The 20,920-nt window shown below is 47.1% G+C and overlaps 1 protein-coding gene across 1 annotated transcript in view; it reads right to left on the minus strand.

Moving 5' to 3' along the window:
- The window catches only part of STARD7 (StAR related lipid transfer domain containing 7), a 38,479-nt gene that overhangs the window by 11,845 nt on the left and 5,714 nt on the right, over window positions 1–20,920 (minus strand). Inside the window, exons 2-5 of the mRNA XM_074940237.1 lie at window positions 8,677–8,879; window positions 8,271–8,320; window positions 2,062–2,172; window positions 1,885–1,967 (exon numbers count right to left, since the gene is read on the minus strand). Of these exons, the coding sequence (XP_074796338.1) occupies window positions 1,885–1,967; window positions 2,062–2,172; window positions 8,271–8,320; window positions 8,677–8,879 (447 nt within the window). The remainder of the gene's footprint in view (window positions 1–1,884; window positions 1,968–2,061; window positions 2,173–8,270; window positions 8,321–8,676; window positions 8,880–20,920) is intronic.

A 20,920-nucleotide genomic window follows, 5' to 3' on the forward strand; every position in this document is an offset into this window, starting at 1 on the left:
TGGTTCCAGAACGGGCTCTTCCACACCACGCTAGACATGACAGAAGGGCTTCTGACAAGGGACCTGAGAAGCCCCGGCCTTTCCAGTTTTGAAGCCACATCCCCCTCTGAAGCTCTCATTCTTTCCTCCACTACTGGATCAAGAACATCGCTCATCCTTCAGCCAGCAGGACGGAGGCCATTCCACGGAGTGCAGGGCAGGAGGCTTGCACAGCCATAGCAGCATCTGAGCACCACTGCTTGAGCCTTGTGCTCACTCAGTTCCAGCTTCCTTCATGCTCTCCTCCCACAAGCATCTCACTCGCTCTCTCCGACGCCTGGAAGGACCCTCTCACTCCTCTTCAAATATCTTGTCAAAGCCCACTTCCTCCAAACAAGCTCCCCCACACCAATGTAACAAAGGGGAACACGATGCACACAGTGCAAAATGAAGAGTAACCTCTTGATCTGTCATCATCTAAACTTCCCTCTCACTCCCATGCCCTTGTCTGCCATCACACCTAGATTGGCAGGGACCATGTTTGACGGTCTACGCAGCAAACATCAACAGCGCTGTATAAACACAGGATAGTACGTACCCATGAAATTAGAGACTATATGCTAGGGCACAGGCATAAGAGACTGAATTAAGGTTGCACTGAGGCTCTAGTGGAGACACTTCTGCCCATTCCCTACCTTGCCCCCAAGTTTGAACTTTTCTGCACTGTCCCCATCCCAGTCCTGTCCTTACCCATGGCTCCTTGTCTCAGTCTATTCTCCTCACCCCTTACAGACTCTATCCCCAGTCTCCTTGCCCAGCTATTCCCAGTTCTCCCCAGGCCCATCTTCTCCCCACTCAATGGCCTCCAGTCCCTCTTCCCCCACCCATATTCCTCACTCCCACTAGCTCAGAGTCCCCCCTCCCTGGACTTCTCATTCAGTCTCCTCCCTGCAGTGGCAGTCCCCACCCCTGTGCCAGCCTCCAGTCCCAGTCGGTTCCCCATCTCCACTTCAAAGCTTCTTGCTCCAGCCTACTCCCCCTTGCCCCCCAGGTCCAGCTCTCCCCCTCTGCCCCCCACATTTGAGTCATGTGGCTTACTCCTTCACACTGCCTGGGTGCCAGCTGAGGGTCACTGAAAGCTCAGGAGAGAGAGGCTCCTTGCTCTCAGTTCTGGTGCCCAGCCCAACCCTGGCACAAAGCTGCCAATAATAGGGAAAGTCCAGCTTCACTCCCTCCAGCCCAGGGCTACAGCATATTGCTTATTCATACTGTGGAGATGGCACAAGCACAGCCGGGTCAGCACTACGAGCTGGAGATGCTGAAGCATGTACAATGCACATAAAATCTCTGAAGATTTTAGCTTAAAATCAAAGAAGTCTCTCTACTGAGCACATGTGAACTGAGATTTTTCAAAGAGCTACAACTTGGCCAAATTAGGGCAGATTTTCACAGGTTCAGCAAAAGGCACATCCCTGATATAAAGTCCACCCTTCCTGCCAAATTTCGAGTTCCTCTTCCAAGATGCAGGAGCACACAAGCTTTTCAAAGAAAAGGTGATCAGAATTTACTACTACAAAACGTTTTTCCCTAGACTTATTCTCAGAAACAGCTGAACCAGCACGGTTTCTGAGGCAGACACCCAGCACAGAAAATTTGAAAACAGGGTCTTATAATGGGAAGGGTCAGACAAACAATCATTTATAGGCATGGCTGGTAGCATCTATAACTAACTGCCTATAACAACCCACTGACCCAGGTAAAAGAATGGCAAAGGAGCAAGGCCTACAGAAGAAACAATGCCTTTGCTATCTTTGTCAGAGTGACAGTGAGTCTAAGGACAACCCCATCCTCACACCATGGCGCTAGGTGTGGCAGGAATAGCTAGACTGCATCAGGGATACATACCGTGACACCAGCACCATCAGATTGTTTTCCTGGTCCACGTTGTACCGCCGAACATACACATAGTCCCGTGAATACATCGGGTACTAAAGGAACAAAGACATGCAAATCAGTCCCTTCTAACACCAGACAGGCCATAAGAAAGCAAGGGGGGTGAGGGAGGGAGGAAGGAACACTCACCGGGAAGTGAGTTACCCAGTGAACCACCTCCGAGCCAGTGGACAGGTCTCTCTCAATCACATCCAGTTTGATGACCAGTGAATCCCATTTCTTCCTGTACTCCGTGTCCAGCTATGGAACAAGGGAAGAATTTATGACAATTGTGTCATGGGGTGAAGCTGTAGCACGTTTCTTCTATAGTCGAGGTTATGGCTGGAGGAGGTGCCCCCCCATCTTAGAAAGGCAGACAAATGAGCAGTTCCTTATACTGTGGAAAAGCCAAGCTCTACCTGCCAAAAATAAACACTGCTTTTGGGAGCCAGGCAGCATTACAGGAAGTTTATGATCCCTAAGATACTCTTGCTGGGAAGAAACACACAGTGGCAAGGATGGCTACTGCAGCAGGGACACAGGACTTTATAGCTTTTCCCCTCTATAAGGCTGCATTGGGAAGCAGATGCTCTACTGAGGAGGACTGGGGATAGAAGGCCCTAGAGTCAGACTCTAGAGGCCTACAACTGACCATCACACAAAAAATTGTAGGCAAATACTAGAATAATCTTGGTGACTCCCCCTCGTTCCACTCACACAGAAAAATGGTAAAATAAAAAACAACAAAAAATGGTAAAGTGTGGGCAAATACTTTTCACAAAATGACAACTCCATATCTGACCTCTCAGTCCTTGTCCCGCCACAAAAAAACCTGCACAACGCCTTCAAAATACGAGCCTGGGAGCTTAAATTCATAACTTTACTAGACATTCAAAATCACAGTGAAGACAGACATTGGATTTATGGCTTATTACAACGAACTGTAACCCACTAACCCCCCTTTTTTGTTCTATGACCGCAGTGGTGTTAACAGGCCACTTCACCTTGAATGGTTTCTAACAATCCATGTTAACTACTTATGATAAACAATCTGTTCCTCCCTGTATTTAGCTGGGACACTAACCCGTAGTCTACACTAGTTAGGTCGATGTAAGGCAGCTTACATCAACCTAAGACCTTGTCTACACTACAGTGTTGTCGACAAAATTTATGTCTACGATCAAAAAGTGCTATAAACATCGCTATTGCACGTTCACACTACGCTCCCTTTGTGGGCAGAGCAAGTCCACACTTGGTGCTCTTGCATAGACAGTGAGAGCAGTGCACTGTGGGTAGCTATTACACTGTGCTGCTCACCACCTTCTGAAGCTAGGACTTGTGGGAAGGTGGAGTGGATCGCAGAGCATCATAGGTGTGAGCTCAACGTCCCATGATGCATTATTTTGTGTCCCAGTCTTCCCATGGTCTTCCGACTGTATTTTGCAGCATTTTTCAACAGCCCCAGTTTACTGTGCGTCCATCTCTGTGTGAAGGGATCCTACACTCCTCTCTACTGTTGTGGTCATGTGGTTGTGAACACATCACGGACGGACATGCTGTACATCATGAGCTCCCAAACGGAACAGGAATCAGCGTTGCCTGACCTGCTGCGTGCCATGGAAAGAACCACCACCAGATTACTTTAGGCATTCACAGAGCAGCTGCACATGGTGGACCGTTGCTTTTGGGCTTGGAAAACAAGCACCGAATGGTGGGATTGCATCATTATGCAGGTCTGGGATGACGAGCAGTGGCGACAGAACTTTCGGATGCAGAAAGCCACCTTCCTGGAACTGTGTGCGGAGCTTGCCGCAGCCCTGTGGCGCAGACACACCAAAATGAGAGGTGCCCGCTCAGTGGAGAAGCACATGGTGATGGCAGTATGAAAGCTGTTAACTCCATCCAGTTGGTCGCAAATCAGATTGGGTTAGGAAAGTAGGCCGTGGGGACTGCGTTAATGCAAGTGTGCAAGGCCATTAATTGCTTCCTGCTATGAAGGACCATGACTCTTGGCAATGTGCACGAAATAGTGAATGGTTTTGCAGAAATGGGATTCCCTAACTGTGGCAGGGCGATAGATGGCACACGTGTTCCAATTTTGACCTTGGACCATCTTGTGACGGAGTACATCAATAGAAAGGGGTACTTCTCCATGGTATTGCAGGCACTTGTTGATCACTATTGGCATTTCACTGACACCAAGGCGGGGTGGTCCGGGAAGATGCATGACACAAGCATCTTAAGGAACACTGGCCTGTACAGAAAGCTGCAAGCAGGGACTTTCTTTCCAGACCAGAAGATTCCAGTGGGGGGGATGATGAAATGCCCAGTGACCTTGGGAGACTCAGCATACCCCTCACTCCCATGGCTCATGAAGCCTTACACGAGAAACCTGGACAGCAACAAGGAGTGCTTCAACAATTGGCTGCGTAGGTGCAGAATGACCACGGAATGTACATTTGGCAGATTAAAAACACGCTGGTGATGCCTTTATGGCAGGTAAGATCTAAGTGAGGAAAACATTCCAGCGGTCATAGCTGCCTGCTGCATGTGCCATAATCTTTGTGAGTCTAAGGATGAAAGGTTTGCCCAGGCGTGGAGTGCTGAGGCAAATCACCTGGCTGCTGGTTTTGAGCAGGCTGATACAAGGGCTATTAGAGGGGCACAACAGGGGGCAATTCGAATCAGGGAGGCTTTGAGGCAGCATTTTGATAATGAGAACCAGTAATGTGTATTTCTATACAGCAATCTGCCAGGCTTCGTTAATCTGAGTTTTGTTTGTTTGCCTAACTCTTGACATGATTCCTAAGCAGGATTTGCCGTAAACAAATGATTAAACTCATGCCTATGTTTTACTACCAGTTGCAATCAATAGGTGTAGGGCACAAAGACTGGTTATCTTTCAGAGAGTTTATTTTTATTAAACACCAATTAACACACAGAAAAGGCTTGGTGGGAAGGAAGAGATCAGTGAAGGGGAGTGTAAGCTCTCACACCTGTGTGTAAATCAACTATCATTTTGGAAGCTATCCGAAGGGGTGGAGTGAACGGGATACCGAGATGTTCCGAAAAGTTGAAAGGAATGTATGGGAGGAGTTTGGGGAAGGCATGGAAAACAGTTCTGTATCGGCTGCAGGGGGTAGAGCACGCATCTGTTCTGACTGCAGTATGACTAGGGACTTCAGCATCTCTGTTTGCTCTTCCATGACTTTTATCATCTGCTCATGGGCCTTTTGAACGCACGCCTCACTCTCCTTTCTGTCCTGCCTTTCCATTTCTCACCATTCCCTGCATTCTCTGCCTCAGAGGATTGGAGCACCTTTTGGAATATGTCTTCCTTGCTATGCCTTGGTTGCTTCCTTATCTGCCAGAGGCGCTTCCCTGAAGGCCACATCTGCAGAAGCACAAGGAACAATACACAGAAGCATGATTGTTAGTTCACGCACAGCACTGAATCATTACAGTAAAATACACCTCTTTAACATATTAATCACTTTCTCACTGACCCTTAGCAAGCACACACCTTGCCGAACACGCTATGTTTCAAGGGGATCAGTGCAGGCAACTAGGGACAATGTTGTGGATTCTGCCACCATTTTCCACAGGCAGGGGTCACTGAAGCAGATATCTCACTCCTGAGGGTAAGCAAGGATACCAGAGTGCATCTACTGCACACGTGTAGCTTCAGACTCGGTCCCTACGCTGCTCACCTGTGTGCCGCTTTAGTCCCTGAACAAGTGATTGCCAAGTGGCATGGGAAAGTTTCCTACAATGGGGGAAGGAACAAAGCAGCTCTGCAAAGGAATCTTTGGCAGAGGATTGGCGAGTACTTCCAGGAAAGTTTCCTGGAGATCTCTCTGGAGGATTCCTGTGAAATCTCGGTGTGCGTCAACACACTGTTCCACCGCACTGCTTAGCTGCGCAGAGTAATTTGGAGCACACACAAACCCAGCTAGTCTTACACATTTCTATCCCTTCATCCACTTCTACAGTATACAAAGCAAAGGGCAGCTGCATGTCATAACTGAGCAGTATCAAGTCAAAAAGATCACTTACCAGGGGTCTCCTCTCCTTCTTGCTCGCCAGCAAGGGACTGCCGGGACTGGCTAGACGCTTCCGGAGCGGAGAAGAGTTCCTGACTTGCTGCCCCACTGGATAAACCGCTGTGGGCTCCATGAAGTCCCACAACTCCACCTCCTCATCCATGACTTCGTCTTTGGGGTTAGGTCCACTGTCTGCTGCTTCCAGCCACGCCAATGTATCCAGGGGGCTATTTATGGTAGGGTTGCTGCCAAGGATGGCGTACAGCTCCTTAGAGAAGCGGCAGGTCTTCGGCACAGCACTGCAGCGACAGTTTGCCTCCCTTGCCTTCTTGTACGCTCAGCTCCTTTACCTTCGCTCTGCACTGCGTAGTGTCCTGATTGCAGCCCTTATTACACAAGCCACAAGAAATCTCCCCGTAGGTTTCGAAATTCCTACGGCTGGACTACAGCTGGGACAGGACAGCCTCCTCTCCCCACATACACAGCAGATCCAACTCCTCTGCTATGGTCCAAGTGCGAGAGCGTTTGCCACGTGCACCCACCGTGGTCAGCTGGGAAGATGCGAAGTGAGCTCTCCATGCTGAGCAAATAGGAAGTAGAATTTCAAAAATTCCTGGGTCTTTAAAGGGGGATGTTTGTGTACCTGGCTGCAAGGCAGTGGAGTTTGAACTGCTGACCAGACGGGTCAGGATGGGCATTGTGGGACACCTTTTGTAGGCCATTTACAGTGACAAAACCAAATGTGGTGTCTATACTGACACTGTCATTAAAATTTTGCTGCAAAAAGCCCTACGCCTCTTGTCAAGGCGGTTTTATTTTGTTAACAGGAGAGTTTTGTCGGCAAAAGTAGCATTGTAGTTTTGTCAATAAAAGCTGCCTTTTGCTGACAAAACTGTGTAGACAAGGCCGAAAACAGCTTAGGTCGACCTATGTCAGTGTCTACACTACAGCCTTGCTCCCGCCGAGGTAAGAACCCCACTACACCAACATAACTGCACCTCCATGAGAGGCATAGGGCTTATGTTGATGTAGTTAGGGCGACATGAGTCTGTCTAGACACTGCGTTCCTTACATCGGCTGTTGGCGGTCTTGTCAATTTCATGGCTCCTCTGGTCGCTTTCCCGCTGACATAGTTACCACCGTTCATTGAGTGGCTTTTATTACGTTAACGGGAGAGCTCTCTCCCATTGGCATAATGCAGCTACACAAGCGCTCTTACAGTGGCACAGCTGTATCGATACAGCTGTGCCGCTGAAAGCTTGTAAGTGTGGACATGGCCTCAGTTGATGTAGTGCCAGTGTAGACACTGAGTTGCTTGCATTGATTGTTGCTGCCTTTCAGAAGTTGTTTCACAATGCCCCACGCTGACAGTTAAACAGCAAGTGCTCCTGGTGAAGATGCGCACCGCCGACACAAGAAGCGTAGTGTGGACATGCAAAAGCAGTTTAATTACTGCGGTGGCTGCAAATCGATGCAACCTTGGGTCAACTTAACTTTGTAGTGTAGACTTGCCCTCAGTACCTTTCCCAGACCTAAAGAAGAGCTCTGTGCAGCTCAAAAGCTTGTCTCTTTCACCAACAGAAGTTGGTCCAATAAAAGATATTACTTCCCTCACCTTGTTTCTCTAATACTAGGTTGTGCCAGTAGTGAAGTGGGATGAGAGAAGGATGGCTTTGGCAACACTAACAATTGCAACTCTGAATATTCTTGCTAACCATATAAAATGTCCAATCCTTTTTTTGAATCTTGCCGAGTTTTTGGCCTCAACATCCTATGGCAGCAGGTTTCACAGTCTAATTATGCATTATATGGAGAAGTATCTTATCTAGAATTCATGCCTCCTGAATCCAAATGCCATGCCCTATCTGTTGGACCAGGACGGCTACCATGGGGAAAATAGAGTCTCAACTAATTTAAGCAGCTCTATCCTGCCAAGTATTTTTGATTCACCAGAAAAGACATACCAGGTAATAAATGTGAAGAGGGAGCATAAAGTTCATACCAAGGATTTACTTAACAACGGATCCTAAGGAGATTACCAGCCAGACAGGGCATAAAGCTAACAGGAGGTGAGCAGAAGCTGTATACATATGTAAAGCCAAATAGGCCCACTTCCAGGTGAACATCAGGTGGACTGTTAATACAGAGCAAATCACTCTGCTGTGGGCATCACAACAAAGCAAGCCCTAGGACCTGCACGCAGTGGCTGCCCCTCCTATGTGGATGTTATGTTAAGTGCTGTGGGTAGACAGTTGTGTTTTATTTCCAACACATCATGCATCCTGGACTTAGAGACATGGGCCCCGAAACACTCACCTGCACATTGAAGAACTGCCTGGGAGTCACATCTGTATACGTCCCAAAGACTGCAGTAAAGGGAAACAAAGAGTCTTGAGATCACAGGTATAAGCCAGTCTGTATCTCAGTTCAGTGGGATCACATGGGAAAGGTCTTTTCCAGAAGCTGCTATCAAGGCTGGAATCATACTACAGAGGAGAGGCCGTGACCAGAAAGAGGGACAATATGGGGGAGGATGGAGAATTCCAGTGAGAAGCTAGGAGAGGGAACAGTGTGAATGTCAGGAGAGGAAGAAGGAAGTAGGTTTTAGGACACGCCATGCTGAATTTTTGCTCAGCATTTGAGAGCCACGCACAGAGTGTGAACAGGCATCATACCGCGACTGACAACACACATAGTCAGGCAAGGGGGATGGAGGAATTACCTCTATACTGATACAGGTGGGTCCCTTGTATCGGACGCCTCCACAGCTTGAAGTGCTTCTTGTCCATCACCATCTCCCAGGGGTGCTCCTCGCGAGTGGCTGTTATATCAACATGGGCTTTGGAAACCAGCTTCTGGTGCTCTCCCCCACTGCCATGGAACAGCCTGGAGACTTCCTCCATGTGCTTCATCTCCTCTGCAGACCTGGAGTGGGAACAGAGGAAAGGCTGTGCTAGTCAGTGCCAAGGTCTTGCCACAGAAGAGGCCAGGATCACCTAGTATTTTGCTACATACATAGCCTACGAGGCTAGCAAAGTATTTTCTGCCTTCATTTATCCCAGCAGCAGCCACATTACAATAGGATTCCCCGGAGGTGCCAGCAATGGGCCCCACACTCCCTCGCCAAGGAAACAGAACTCAGAGAAACCAGGCTGGGAAAGGGACAGCAGCTCCACCGTATATTCTCTCTCTCCCTGGTCAGAGCTCTTCATGCTACCTGCTAGGCTTGTCAGGATTCCAAGTGAAAGCCTCCTTCAGCATTGATGGGGATAGCAAAGATCTTTTCTTGGGGAGGAGAGAAGGGGGCACAGTTGGGGCAACCATTAATGCCAACACTGCTCCTTAGGAAGCCAAACTGCCTGTGTAGGGAGAGGCAACTGTAAAGGAGCCTGCTCCTTGTACAGATGGACTGAAGCTTTCCACAAGGTCAGAAATACTTTGCCCTCGAGAAGAACAGACTCAGCAAGCAGTATTTTCTAGCATTCTCCACACATTTTTAGTCCCCCAAGCAGGGACAGAACCCCTATATCACCTACAGAGATGGTTCAAAAGTTCACAGGTGGAAGTCAGACTTCATTTACAAGAGCTGAATGATCCATTTGAGCTCCCAGCAAAGCTTCCAGTAAAAAGCTACAGCACTGCCCTGGATTTGAGGGGTGTATATACCCCAGAATGTGATTAAGCTAATTGAAACCATATTATGTGCATTCAGCTACCCTGAATTAATGAAATAGAACTACACATAGCTAAGGGTTAATTTGGAGACCGGCTTTCAGAAGCAATATCATATCTAGCAAGCAGTTTCTGCTAATCAGAATGGGAGGAGGGGACAGACAGACAAACTGAGATGGAAAACCTTGGTAGTTGGAAAACCTTGAATCTAGACACCGTGGATATTAGAACGTTTATTGAAAGTTAGGAAAAGTGATGATCCAGTGGGGGTCATTATGACCAGTGTGTTTTGTAGAAGTTAGTTTTAAAAGATTGGCTAACACAGCGTACTTTGGAGCAGTCCTCTGAAACTATCTTGAGAGACCTTTTTCCTGACACCCTTTTGCCCCGGTGGGTGAGCACCTGGCTACTGCGAACCTGCTGTTTAGTTACTCAATACCTTTCCAGATGTTAGGTAAGTATCTGGGATGTTCTAAACCTATTACTTATGTCTGTGTGTGCTCAAATTTGGTAAACTGCAGTTTTAAATAGAGCACGCTTACTTGCATGAATCTTATCGGCCCGAATTGCTGTGTTTCTGTTGATTTATTCCTTACACCAGCTGGAGTGAAATAGTTAAGTTGCCCCTGCTGGGGGTTCTGAAAACCCTGGTTAACAGCAGAGGCAACCAGCAGTTATCCCGAGTAAACAGATGATGGAATAGATTGCTAATGTGCAGGGATGAATTGCTAAAAGAAAAAGACTTGCCAAGGGAAAGAACCTCTTTGGAACAAGGTGAAACTTCGGGACTAACCCATTCCTAAAGATGACACTTGCAGCACTGAACTAGAGCCAGGGTGCTCACTAAGCCAGAGAAGTGTAGCTGCCCAAGATAATCTAGGACAGGTTGTGCCTATTCTATTATTTGTATAATGTTTAGCCTTGTAAAAGTGGAGACCCCATAAGATCCCACAGTGCAGCAGACAACTAAACCCCACTGTGACACTGCACCCCACATTCACCATAGTAATATGATATAATTATGTAGCATCTTGTACAAAGTATGCCTTGTAAGGTATCATTCTAAAAGTCTTGACCTGTTGAACATTAATATCCTGCTAGATTGTATGTGAAGTTATACAGTTTTGCTAGGTAAGTGAAAACACCCAGTTAGCCTTTCAGGTACAAAAATGAAGAAGCTAGACAGTGCTGATGGCTCATCAACAAAGACAATGGACCATGGAAGAGCTGAGCCTTTCTGTGAACGTTTCAGCCAGCCTATAAGCAATGGCTGCTGTGACTCAACAAGGCATGCAGGGGCATGTGACCAGACCACATGATACTGAACTCCATTTTGGTACCTGTATTTGTCCACAAACTGGGCTGGAAGCTTAGCTTGAAACAAAGGGTTCCCGCCAGATGAAGATACTATATAAGGTGGGGAGTGACATGATTTGTCTTCACTCCCCCATAACTCAACACCTGAAAGATGTTCTGAAAGACAAAAGACTTGGAATGCGGTCTGTGCCTTAAGAATCTGCAAGCCTGCTTGTATCATCAGTCAGGGTGAGAAACTAATTCAAATCCTATCTATCTAGTATGCTAGGCTTAGTTCACATTTTTGTTTATTTGCTAGGTAATCTGCTTTGATCTGTTTGCTATAACTTAAATTTTCTCTCTCTGTAGTTAATAAACTTGTTTTATATTTTATCATAACCAGTGTGTCTTTAAATTAAGTTCCTGGGAAAATCTCGTCTTGGTTAACATAGGCATGTGCATATCTTTCCCACATCGAGGGGAAAGCAAATTATAACAATGTTTCTTTTTATGTCCCACAGCAATCTGGCCTCCAAGGAATCGTCTAGTTCCCTGCAACTCCTCTGGCAGCTCTGCAAATACTTCAGGATCAGGTATACTGTGCTTGGAACACTCATCGCAATACTGCAAAGCTGTGCAGGATTCATGCTTCTCACAGAGATGGCGGACATGGGGGCTTTTGAAAAAGAAGCGTAAAACATTATAGGATGCAGATAAAATTATGGGACGGAGAAAACTGCCTCAAGGGACATTGAAACCATGTTCCCAATCAACCCTGCATGATTCGTTTGCCCCCATGAGGCATTGTGAACCCTTCCCAAAACATCCTGCACTAGATGGTGGCAAGTTGCACAGTGGGATAGAATCACAGAATATCAGGGTTGGAAGGGACCTCAGGAGGTCATCTAGTCCAACCCCCTGCTCAAAGCAGGACCAATCGCCAACTAAATCATCCCAGCCAGGGCTTTGTCAAGCCTGACCTTAAAAATATCTAAGGAAGGAGATTCCACCACCCCCCTAGGTAATGCATTCCAGTGTTTCACCACCCTCCTAGTGAAACAGTCTTTCCTAATATCCAACCTAAACCTCCCCCACTGCAGCTTGAGACCATTACTCCTTGTTCTGTCATCAGCTACCACTGAGAACAGTCTAGAGCCATCCTCTTTGGAACCCCCTTTCAGGTAGCTGAAAGCAGCTATCAAATCCCCCCTCATTCTTCTCTTCTGAAGACTAAATATCCCCAGTTCCCTCAGCCTCTCCTCATAAGTCATGTGTTCCAGTCCCCTAATAATTTTTGTTGCCCTCCGCTGGACTCTTTCCAATTTTTCCACATCCTTCTTGTAATGTGGGGCCCAAAACTGGACACAGTACTCCAGATGAGGCCTCACCAATGTTGAATAGAGGGGAACAGTGCCCGGCTCTTTGCATCAATGCAAGTGCTGCTAGTGTAGTGTAGACATGCAAGAGCGATTTAATTACTGCAGCGGCTGTACATCAACGTACTTATGTTGACTTAATTTTGCAGTGTAGACTTGCCCTACGTCTCCTCACGTATTCATTATGCAGAAAGCCATCAGAAAGTCGCCCAGGCTGGCCTCTGCAAAGACGTCTTATTGGAGCCAGCAGTAGGGGGATGGTGCTTCCTGATGGCAGTGTCTTTGGTAGCCAAACACTACAGACGTGTCTGTCTCTCTTATCTGCTAAAGTTGTACTGAGTGTTTAATTTTGGTACATTCATACTACTGCAGTGGTACAGTAACTTTCAAAGTGCAGCCAACCTTGCCATTTCCTTCAAGTACACATTAAGAGCCATTCCAGCTGTGTCTGCCATGCCGGTAGCTCACGGGCTCTCTGACTGATCCAGGCACTTCCTGCAAGTGAACCATTTTCACCCCTTAACGATGCTCAGAGCAGCTCTGAGCCGGAGGCTACGTGAGCCCTACCAATTCCAGCACTGCACCACTGCTACTACTGCTGCGGAACCAGGGTAAAATGTTTGCAAAAAGCTCCAATGAAAACACGGCCTAGGGTTCTTCTAAAGCAGTGGTCACCAACCCGATCATAATCGACTGGTCGATCCTGGGGACTCCCCCAGTCATTTGCCATCTCCAGCGGTGTAGCGGGGCTGCTGCTAAGGCAGGCTCCCAGTCTGCTGAAGTGCAGCCCCACTTCCCATCAGCTGCTCCTGCCTGCAAGCACTGCCCCCGCAGCTCCCCATGGCCAGGAACAGGGAACTGTGGCCAACAGCAGCTTTGGGGGCAGTGCCTGCAGAGAGGGACAGCATGCAGAGCCACATGCCCCCCGCCTCCCCCGCCAACACTCTGCCCCAGCCCAGAGCCCCCTCCTACACCCAAACACCCTCCCAGAGCTTGCACCCCTCACCCCCTCCTGCACCCGGCTCAGCCCCAGCCCAGAGCCCACACCGTCTCCCGAACCCCAACCCCCTGCCCCAGCCCGGTGAAAGTGAGTGAGGGTGGGGGAAAGCGAGTGATGGAGAGAGAGGGGGAATGGAGTGAGCGGGGCAGGGCTTTGGGAAAGGGGCAGGGCCTCGGGGAAGGGGTGGGGCAGATCCTGGGTTGCCCTTAAATTCAAAAAGTGATCTTGGGCGTAAAATGGTTGGAGACCACTCTTCTAAAGCATCTGGCACACACCACTCGGAGACAGTGAGTGGACTCAAAGGACTGTTGGTCTCTTCCAGTATGGAAATTCCCTTTGATCTTAGCCAGCTGCTCCCCTGTAATAGTCTTTTTGCCGGTTTATTGTAGAACTAGAGTGTAATAGAGAAACTTCACATGTACTAGCTGTGATCAAATTACACGGTAAAAGAAGAGGCTTAGCAGGGCTCCCTAGCCTATCAGAAAAGCTCACAGCCAGCAAGAGGGGGATGATCCTCCCTTAGCCACTCGATTCTGTGGGCAAAGACTCAATCTGGGCCAATTAAGATGCCCAGTTTAATTTTAATGCAACTAAGAAGGCTGGTCTTGTGACTAAGGCCATATGGCTGGGACTCAGGAGATCTGGGTTCCTGAGGATTCATATGGATAGAAAAGCTACAACTGTCTGTGTTACCTTGAACAAGTCCCCTCTCTGTGCCTCAGTTCCTAGTCTGTAAAGTGAGGATAATCCTCATTCCCCTCTCACACAGTGTCTTGTCTATTTAGATAGTCCCAGCCCAAAGAGTGTACAGTTACTCTTTGTCAGTGCTGTGCCTGGCACAATGGAGTCCTGATTTTGCTTAGGACCCTTTAGGCACTACGGTAACACACACAAATATCTAGAGGATTGCATTCCATTCTGACTGCTGGGTGAAAGCCTGCCTTAACTCACACAGCCAGATAATGGGAATCCATGGATGATTCACAGCAGCTCTGGATTTACGGTATATTTTCTCTCTTGCCCATCTGGAATGATGTCAGCAGCAAGCTTAGGGGGCTCAGAGCAGGAAGCAGCATTAAGACCACTTGTTCAGCTGCAACCAGAGGGAAAGATGCTATTAAGAAAGAACCCAAACCACTTTATAGGCTGAGGATCACTCCCCATCTCCAACATCAACTGGCAATCAGCTCTGGGGTTTAACATCACCAGTTCTGCACTCTCTACACTGGTTCCCCTGACTATCCCACCTGGTTCAAGATCTTGGTCCTTATCTTCAAAGACCTTAATAGTTTGGGAATGGGACAGTCACAAACAGATCATGACCATGGTCATCCTCGCCCTCCCATGGCACAGTAGCCCTGCACATTGCAAGGATAGAGTTAGTCTCCTGCACAAAGACCAGTATAAGACTGTGGAACTCACTGCCACATGATTTATAAACTATTGCAAGCCTCACTTCCCATTGCAAAAGCAAGGCACACGCTGCCTGCTTTGACTAATAAAAGCATTGTGCAACACTCAGTTTTCCCCTTTGGGAGAGGAGAGGAATGGAAGAGGCATCAAGTGCGACAGATGCCAGGCATATGACGATGTGCCTCTGGAAGATGCACTAATCATCTGGGGAATTGGCGCGATACGAGTACCTAAACAGAGCGGACACTACCCAACAGTTTTGACAAAGGAGTCAACCCGCGATTAAGAAAGCAGTAAAGACAGGAAACATAATTAATGCCAATCAACATGAGCTTATATAAAATAGATCACATCAAACTAACTAGATATATTTTTGGATGAGATTACAAGTTTGGCTGAAAAAGGTTAGTTTTGATGTACCTTCTGTAAGGCGTTTGACTTGGTACTCCATGACACTTTGATTAAAAAAAGCTTGAACGATATAAAATTAAATTGACACACATTAAATGGATTAAAACCTGCCTGATAAGTCTCAAGATGTTTCTAAATGGGGAACTGCCTTCAACAGGGTATGTTTCCAGTAGTGTCCTGCAGGGATCAGTCCCTGTACTAACTAAATTTTTATCAATGACCTGGAAGAAAACCAAATTACCAATGACAAAACTTATGGGAGTGGTAAGTAATGAAGAGGACAGGTCACCATTTCAGCATTGCTTGGTAAACTGGTGCAAGCAAACTATATGCATTTTAATATGGCAAAATGTCAATGTACAGATAGATCTAGGAACAAAAAACATAGGCCACACTTACAGGATGGGTGACTCTATCCCAGGTAGCAGTGACTAGCAAAATATTTGGGGGTTGTGGTGGATAATAAGATGAAGTATGAGCTTCCAATCTTATGCTGTGGCCAGAAGAGCTAATGCAATCAATGAACAGGGGACTCTTGAGCAGGAGTAGACAGGTTACTCCACCTCTGCATTTGGCATTGGTGTGACTGCTGCTGGAATACTGTGTCCAGTTCTGGTGTCCACAGTTCAAGAAGGATGTTGAAAAATTGGAGAGAAGAGCCACAAGACTGAGGGCTTGTCTACACTAAGCCTTGTCGCTAAAAGCTGCGATGTCAACACAGCCTTGTCACTAAAAGTCAGCATTTGTGAACTTTCTTTTGCAGTATTTTGTTGGCACTTTTGCTGACAAAATACTTCCACACTGCTGCTTTTGTCTTTCGCCAGGGGCTGGGGTGTGTGTGTGCGCGTGCGCGCGCACGTTAAGTACCCGCAAAAGACAAAAGTTTTGGCGACAACTGTGCAGTGTAGACATACCCTGACTAAAGGAATAGAAAACCTGCCTTACAGTATGTTTAGCTTAACACAGAGAAGGTTAAGGGGTGATGTGATTACAGTCTAAGTATCTACATGGGGAATGAATATTTGATAATGGGCTCTTCAAACTAGCAGAGAAAGTTACTCCAAACGCTGGAATTTGAAGCTAGACAAATTCAGACTAGAAATAAGGTGTACATTTTAAATAGTGAAGGTAATTAACGAGTGGAACAATTCATCAAGTGTCATGGTAGATTTTCAATCACTGACAATTTTTAAATCAAGACCAGATGTTTTTCTAAGAGATCTGCTCTAGGAATTAATTCAGAGAAGGTCTCTGGCCTGTGTTATACAGGAGGTCAGAATAGATGATCACTATGATCCTTTCTGGCTTGGAATCTGTGAATCTTATTCAACTGAAGGGAGAGTTGTAGGTAGGCAGGATGCAGTTGCCCAAAACAAAGTATAGCCAGGACAGCAGGGAGACTAAGTTTCCTTAAAAATTCCCTTTCAGTTTGTTTTTTGAAGGGAGGGGAAAAGCCTGGCTGCAGTTTGTATTTCTACAAATCATATAAGTCACTTCTGACCTTGGCACCAGACTTCAGCCAGCACCTGGAACAGATAAAGTTCTCAAACTAGGCCCCTCCCTCCCTGGGTCACTGTTTGCCTTGTAGCAAGCTGCAAAGGTCAATCAAATTGCACACATTACCAAAGTGAGGCAGCAGCCTACACTCCCCTATAAAGTAATTTCTGGCTGGCAAATAAATACTCTGGCTGCACTGCTAGGGTGCCCAGCAAACAGGCTGCAGAATGAGACAGTCCCTGCTGCAGCATTTACAACCTAAAAATAAACCCAGAAGTACAGCAGACGTGCAACAGAGCTTCCAAACAAAACTCCAAGAGTTCTGCATTTCTTGGTTGGGAATCTGCTCCTACGGGAATCAAATTCCCTGGACAATTTATGCAGGCACTTCTCAGCTACTCCTCCATAGATAGTACCATCAGTGAAGCACTCATCTCCAGCAGATAGTATTTCCTACAGCACATCCCACATGACCTGATGGGCAGCTAACTTGGGGCTAGTCAGGTTTCAAGACTCAATACTTCACATATGTGGGCCCCTTACTGAGTGAGGGAGGCAACCTAGTGACAGAGGATGTGGAAAAAGCCAATGTACTCAATGCTTTTTTTGCCTCTGTCTTCACGAAGAAGGTCAGCTCCCAGACTGCTGCACTGGGCAGCACAGCATGGGGGGGAGGTGACCAGCCCTCTGTGGAGAAAGAAGTGGTTCAGGACTATTTACAAAAGCTGGACGAGCACAAGCCCATGGGGATGGATGCGCTGCATCCGAGAGTGCTAAAGGAGTTGGGGGATGTGATTGCAGAGCCATTGGCCATTATCTTTGAATAAGAAGGGCGATCGGGGGAAGTCCCGGACGACTGGAAAAAGGCTAATGTAGTGCCCATCTTTAAAAAAGGGAAGGAGGAGGATCCTGGGAACTACAGGCCAGTCAGCCTCACCTCAGTCCCTGGAAAAATCATGGAGCAGGTCCTCAAGGAATCAATTCTGAAGCACTTGGAGGAGAGGAAAGTGATCAGGAACAGTCAGCATGGATTCACCAAGGGAAAGTCATGCCTGACTAATCTAATTGCCTTCTATGACGAGATAACTGGCTCTGTGGATGAGGGGAAAGCGGTGGACGTGTTGTTCCTTGACTTTAGCAAAGCTTTGGACATGGTCTCCCACAGTATTCTTGCCAGCAAGTTAAAGAAGTATGGGCTGGATGAATGGACTATAAGGTAGGTAGAAAGTTGGCTAGATTGTCGGGCTCAACAGGTAGTGATCAATGGCTCCATGTCTAGTTGGCAGCCGGTATCAAGCGGAGTGCCCCAAGGGTCGGTCCTGGGGCCAATTTTGTTCAATATCTTCATTAATGATCTGGAGGATGGTATGGATTTCACCCTCAGCAAGTTTGCAGATGACACTAAACTGGGAGGAGTGGTAGATACCCTGGAGGGTAGGGATAGGATACAGAGGGCCCTAGATAAATTAGAGGATTGGGCCAAAAGAAATCTGATGAGGTTCAACAAGGACAAGTGCAGAGTCCTGCACTTAGGACGGAAGAATCCCATGCACCGCTACAGACTAGGGACCGAATGGCTCGGCAGCAGTTCTGCAGAAAAGGACCTAGGGGTTACAGTGGACGAGAAGCTGGATAGGAGTCAACAGTGTGCCCTTGTTGCCAAGAAGGCCAATGGCATTTTGGGATGTATATATGGGGCACTGCCAGCAGATCGAGGGACGTGATCGTTCCCCTCTATTCGACACTGGTGAGGCCTCATCTGGACTACTGTGTCCAGTTTTGGGCCCCACGCTACAAGAAGGATGTGGAAAAACTGGAAAGAGTCCAGCGGAGGGCAACAAAAATGATTAGGGGACTGGAACACATGACTTATGAGGAGAGGTTGAGGGAACTGGGATTGTTTAGTCTGCAGAAGAGAAGAATGAGGGGGGATTTGATAGCTGCTTTCAACTACCCGAAAGGGGGTTCCAAAGAGGATGGCTCTAGACTGTTCTCAGTGGTAGCTGATGACAGAACAAGGAGTAATGGTCTCAAGCTGCAGTGGGGGAGGTTTAGGTTGGATATTAGGAAAGACTGTTTCACTAGGAGGGTGGTGAAACACTGGAATGCATTACCTAGGGAGGTGGTGGAATCTCCTTCCTTAGATATTTTTAAGGTCAGGCTTGACAAAGCCCTGGCTGGGATGATTTAGTTGGCGATTGGTCCTGCTTTGAGCAGGGGGTTGGACTAGATGACCTCCTGAGGTCCCTTCCAACCCTGATATTCTTTGATTCTATGATATCTGAAGGCTCACCAGTGGAAGCTCCCAAATACAGGGAGTCCTCAGACTTACGTCAGATGACGCTTTTCAATTGACTGCCCATTTCGCCCCACGATACTTGCTTCGCCCTTACAATGCTCGATTTGCATAAAGTTTGCTTGGAATCACTTCCATCTCAATACCAGTATAACTCAACCAGGAAGTGATCGCTTCTGATTGGCTTCGAGGAAGCCGGGTAGCTTACTGCCGCTTGTTTTTGATTGGCTGAGCTCAGAGCTGGGAAGTCAACAGTGACTGGCTGAGGGTCAGCATGTGTGCTGTTCTCCCTGGCTTTCTGAGCCCGTGTTGCTGGCAAACAGTGCAGCATGTGTGAGTTTATATGTTTATTTGAATGCTGTTTACAAAATACAGTGTACAGTCAATACATTGATGTTGCAACATTAGTCATCTATAATTCATTTAGTACAAAAATGTGGGCTACTGGGGTGAAAACAGTGTATCAAGCCTTGGTTCAGGAACCAATCCCCCCTTCATACCATTGATTCCTATGGGAAAAGCGGTTTCATCTTACAACATAATTCTGAAGACTCCCGGAATGTAACAGGTGACATGTCACTCTCACCATCTTTCACTCTGAATATAGGTCAGATCATCTGTACCCCATGTTCATCTCTCTCCATTACATCCACAGCTGTGGCTAAGGTCTGCCACTATTCCCAAACAGTCCATTTAGGAAGAAAAAGCACGCAAGAAGATAATCAGATGCTACTGTAGGGGGGAAAGAAGGGAGGAGAAACGTGATTTCTAATTAATATTTAGTACAGACCTACTTAAGGTTTTTTATAACACCTCAACTCAGGCTCTTTTCCAGACAGTCATTTATTCTCTATAAAAGGCCTCACATTGAGTACTAACTTAGTATTAAAGGCCTGAGTTCTACAACCAAGGACATTCAGGATGAAGCCTGCCACTCTAGCCCACCGTTCCCAAGTGATGGTCCACAGAGCACCAGCTAGAGGCCCACAGAGCTGGATGGTCCCATGGTGCTCGCTGCTTCTCATCTCCCGCTGCTACTCTTCACAAAGAGGTAACTCAAAATCCAACACTGCCCTAAGATTATTTTCTGAGGTAGGCATTTGCTGTAGATACTATAGGACAGTATGTGATTGCAAATGTGGCCTGAAAGGGGAAGTTGCCCACGCAATTAGGAGCAGGAAGAGAGGTCTCCACAGAACACACTGTGATCTACACCAAGAGTTTGAGAATAAGAACTCGAGTCCTAACTCATGCTGTTCTTCCATATAATCTTTTAGAGGTGGGCATCGGAACAGAGCCTTACAAAACAGGACATAGGAGTCATGTGCAGCAGGCAAAAACACAGCTGTGCAGAGGCTTGCCATGAAGGAGCACACTGCACAGGCAAATCATTACTTACAATAAAGCATCATTCTTACCATGGAAAGTCCTACTGAAGTCATGGTGCAGGTGAGACTGTGTGGCACAAGAACAAGGCACAGTAATGCTGTTTGAAGTGCTCATTTGAAGAGCTCAAAGTGCTTTACCAATGTGTGTTAAGCCTTTATTTCTGGATTGCTGTGCAGAACAGGACTTCATGCTGATCGACCGTATTAAGGACACAATGTAGATAACATTACCAATACTGAGAACGTGTCTGTGTGTTGGACTTCTGCACCTTCACCAAAATTACAAAGATTACTCCACCCTTCTCCCATCTTTTCTGCCTCTGTATTTTTTTTTTTTTTTAATGTTTTATCTGTAATGCATTTGCCCTGTGTTAATACACGTGCTTGCTTGGAAGAGCTGCATGGTGACTGGTAAAAACATCAGCACCGTTCTCTGAGGTAAAGCACAGCCCAGGTGTTGGCCTTTTCGCAGACTGGCTTACTGGGAATATCACAGTATAGATCAGTGGTGCAGCCCTAAAACCCCCAGTCAGGGGGGAGAGGGTCTCTATCCACGAGAGGTGATGGCTGGAAGCCTGAAACCTTGAGGGACCACGGAGCAGGAATACAGGTGTAGT

Source organism: Natator depressus, chromosome 26 (assembly GCF_965152275.1).
Source record: "Natator depressus isolate rNatDep1 chromosome 26, rNatDep2.hap1, whole genome shotgun sequence".
Taxonomy (NCBI): Eukaryota; Metazoa; Chordata; order Testudines; family Cheloniidae; genus Natator; species Natator depressus.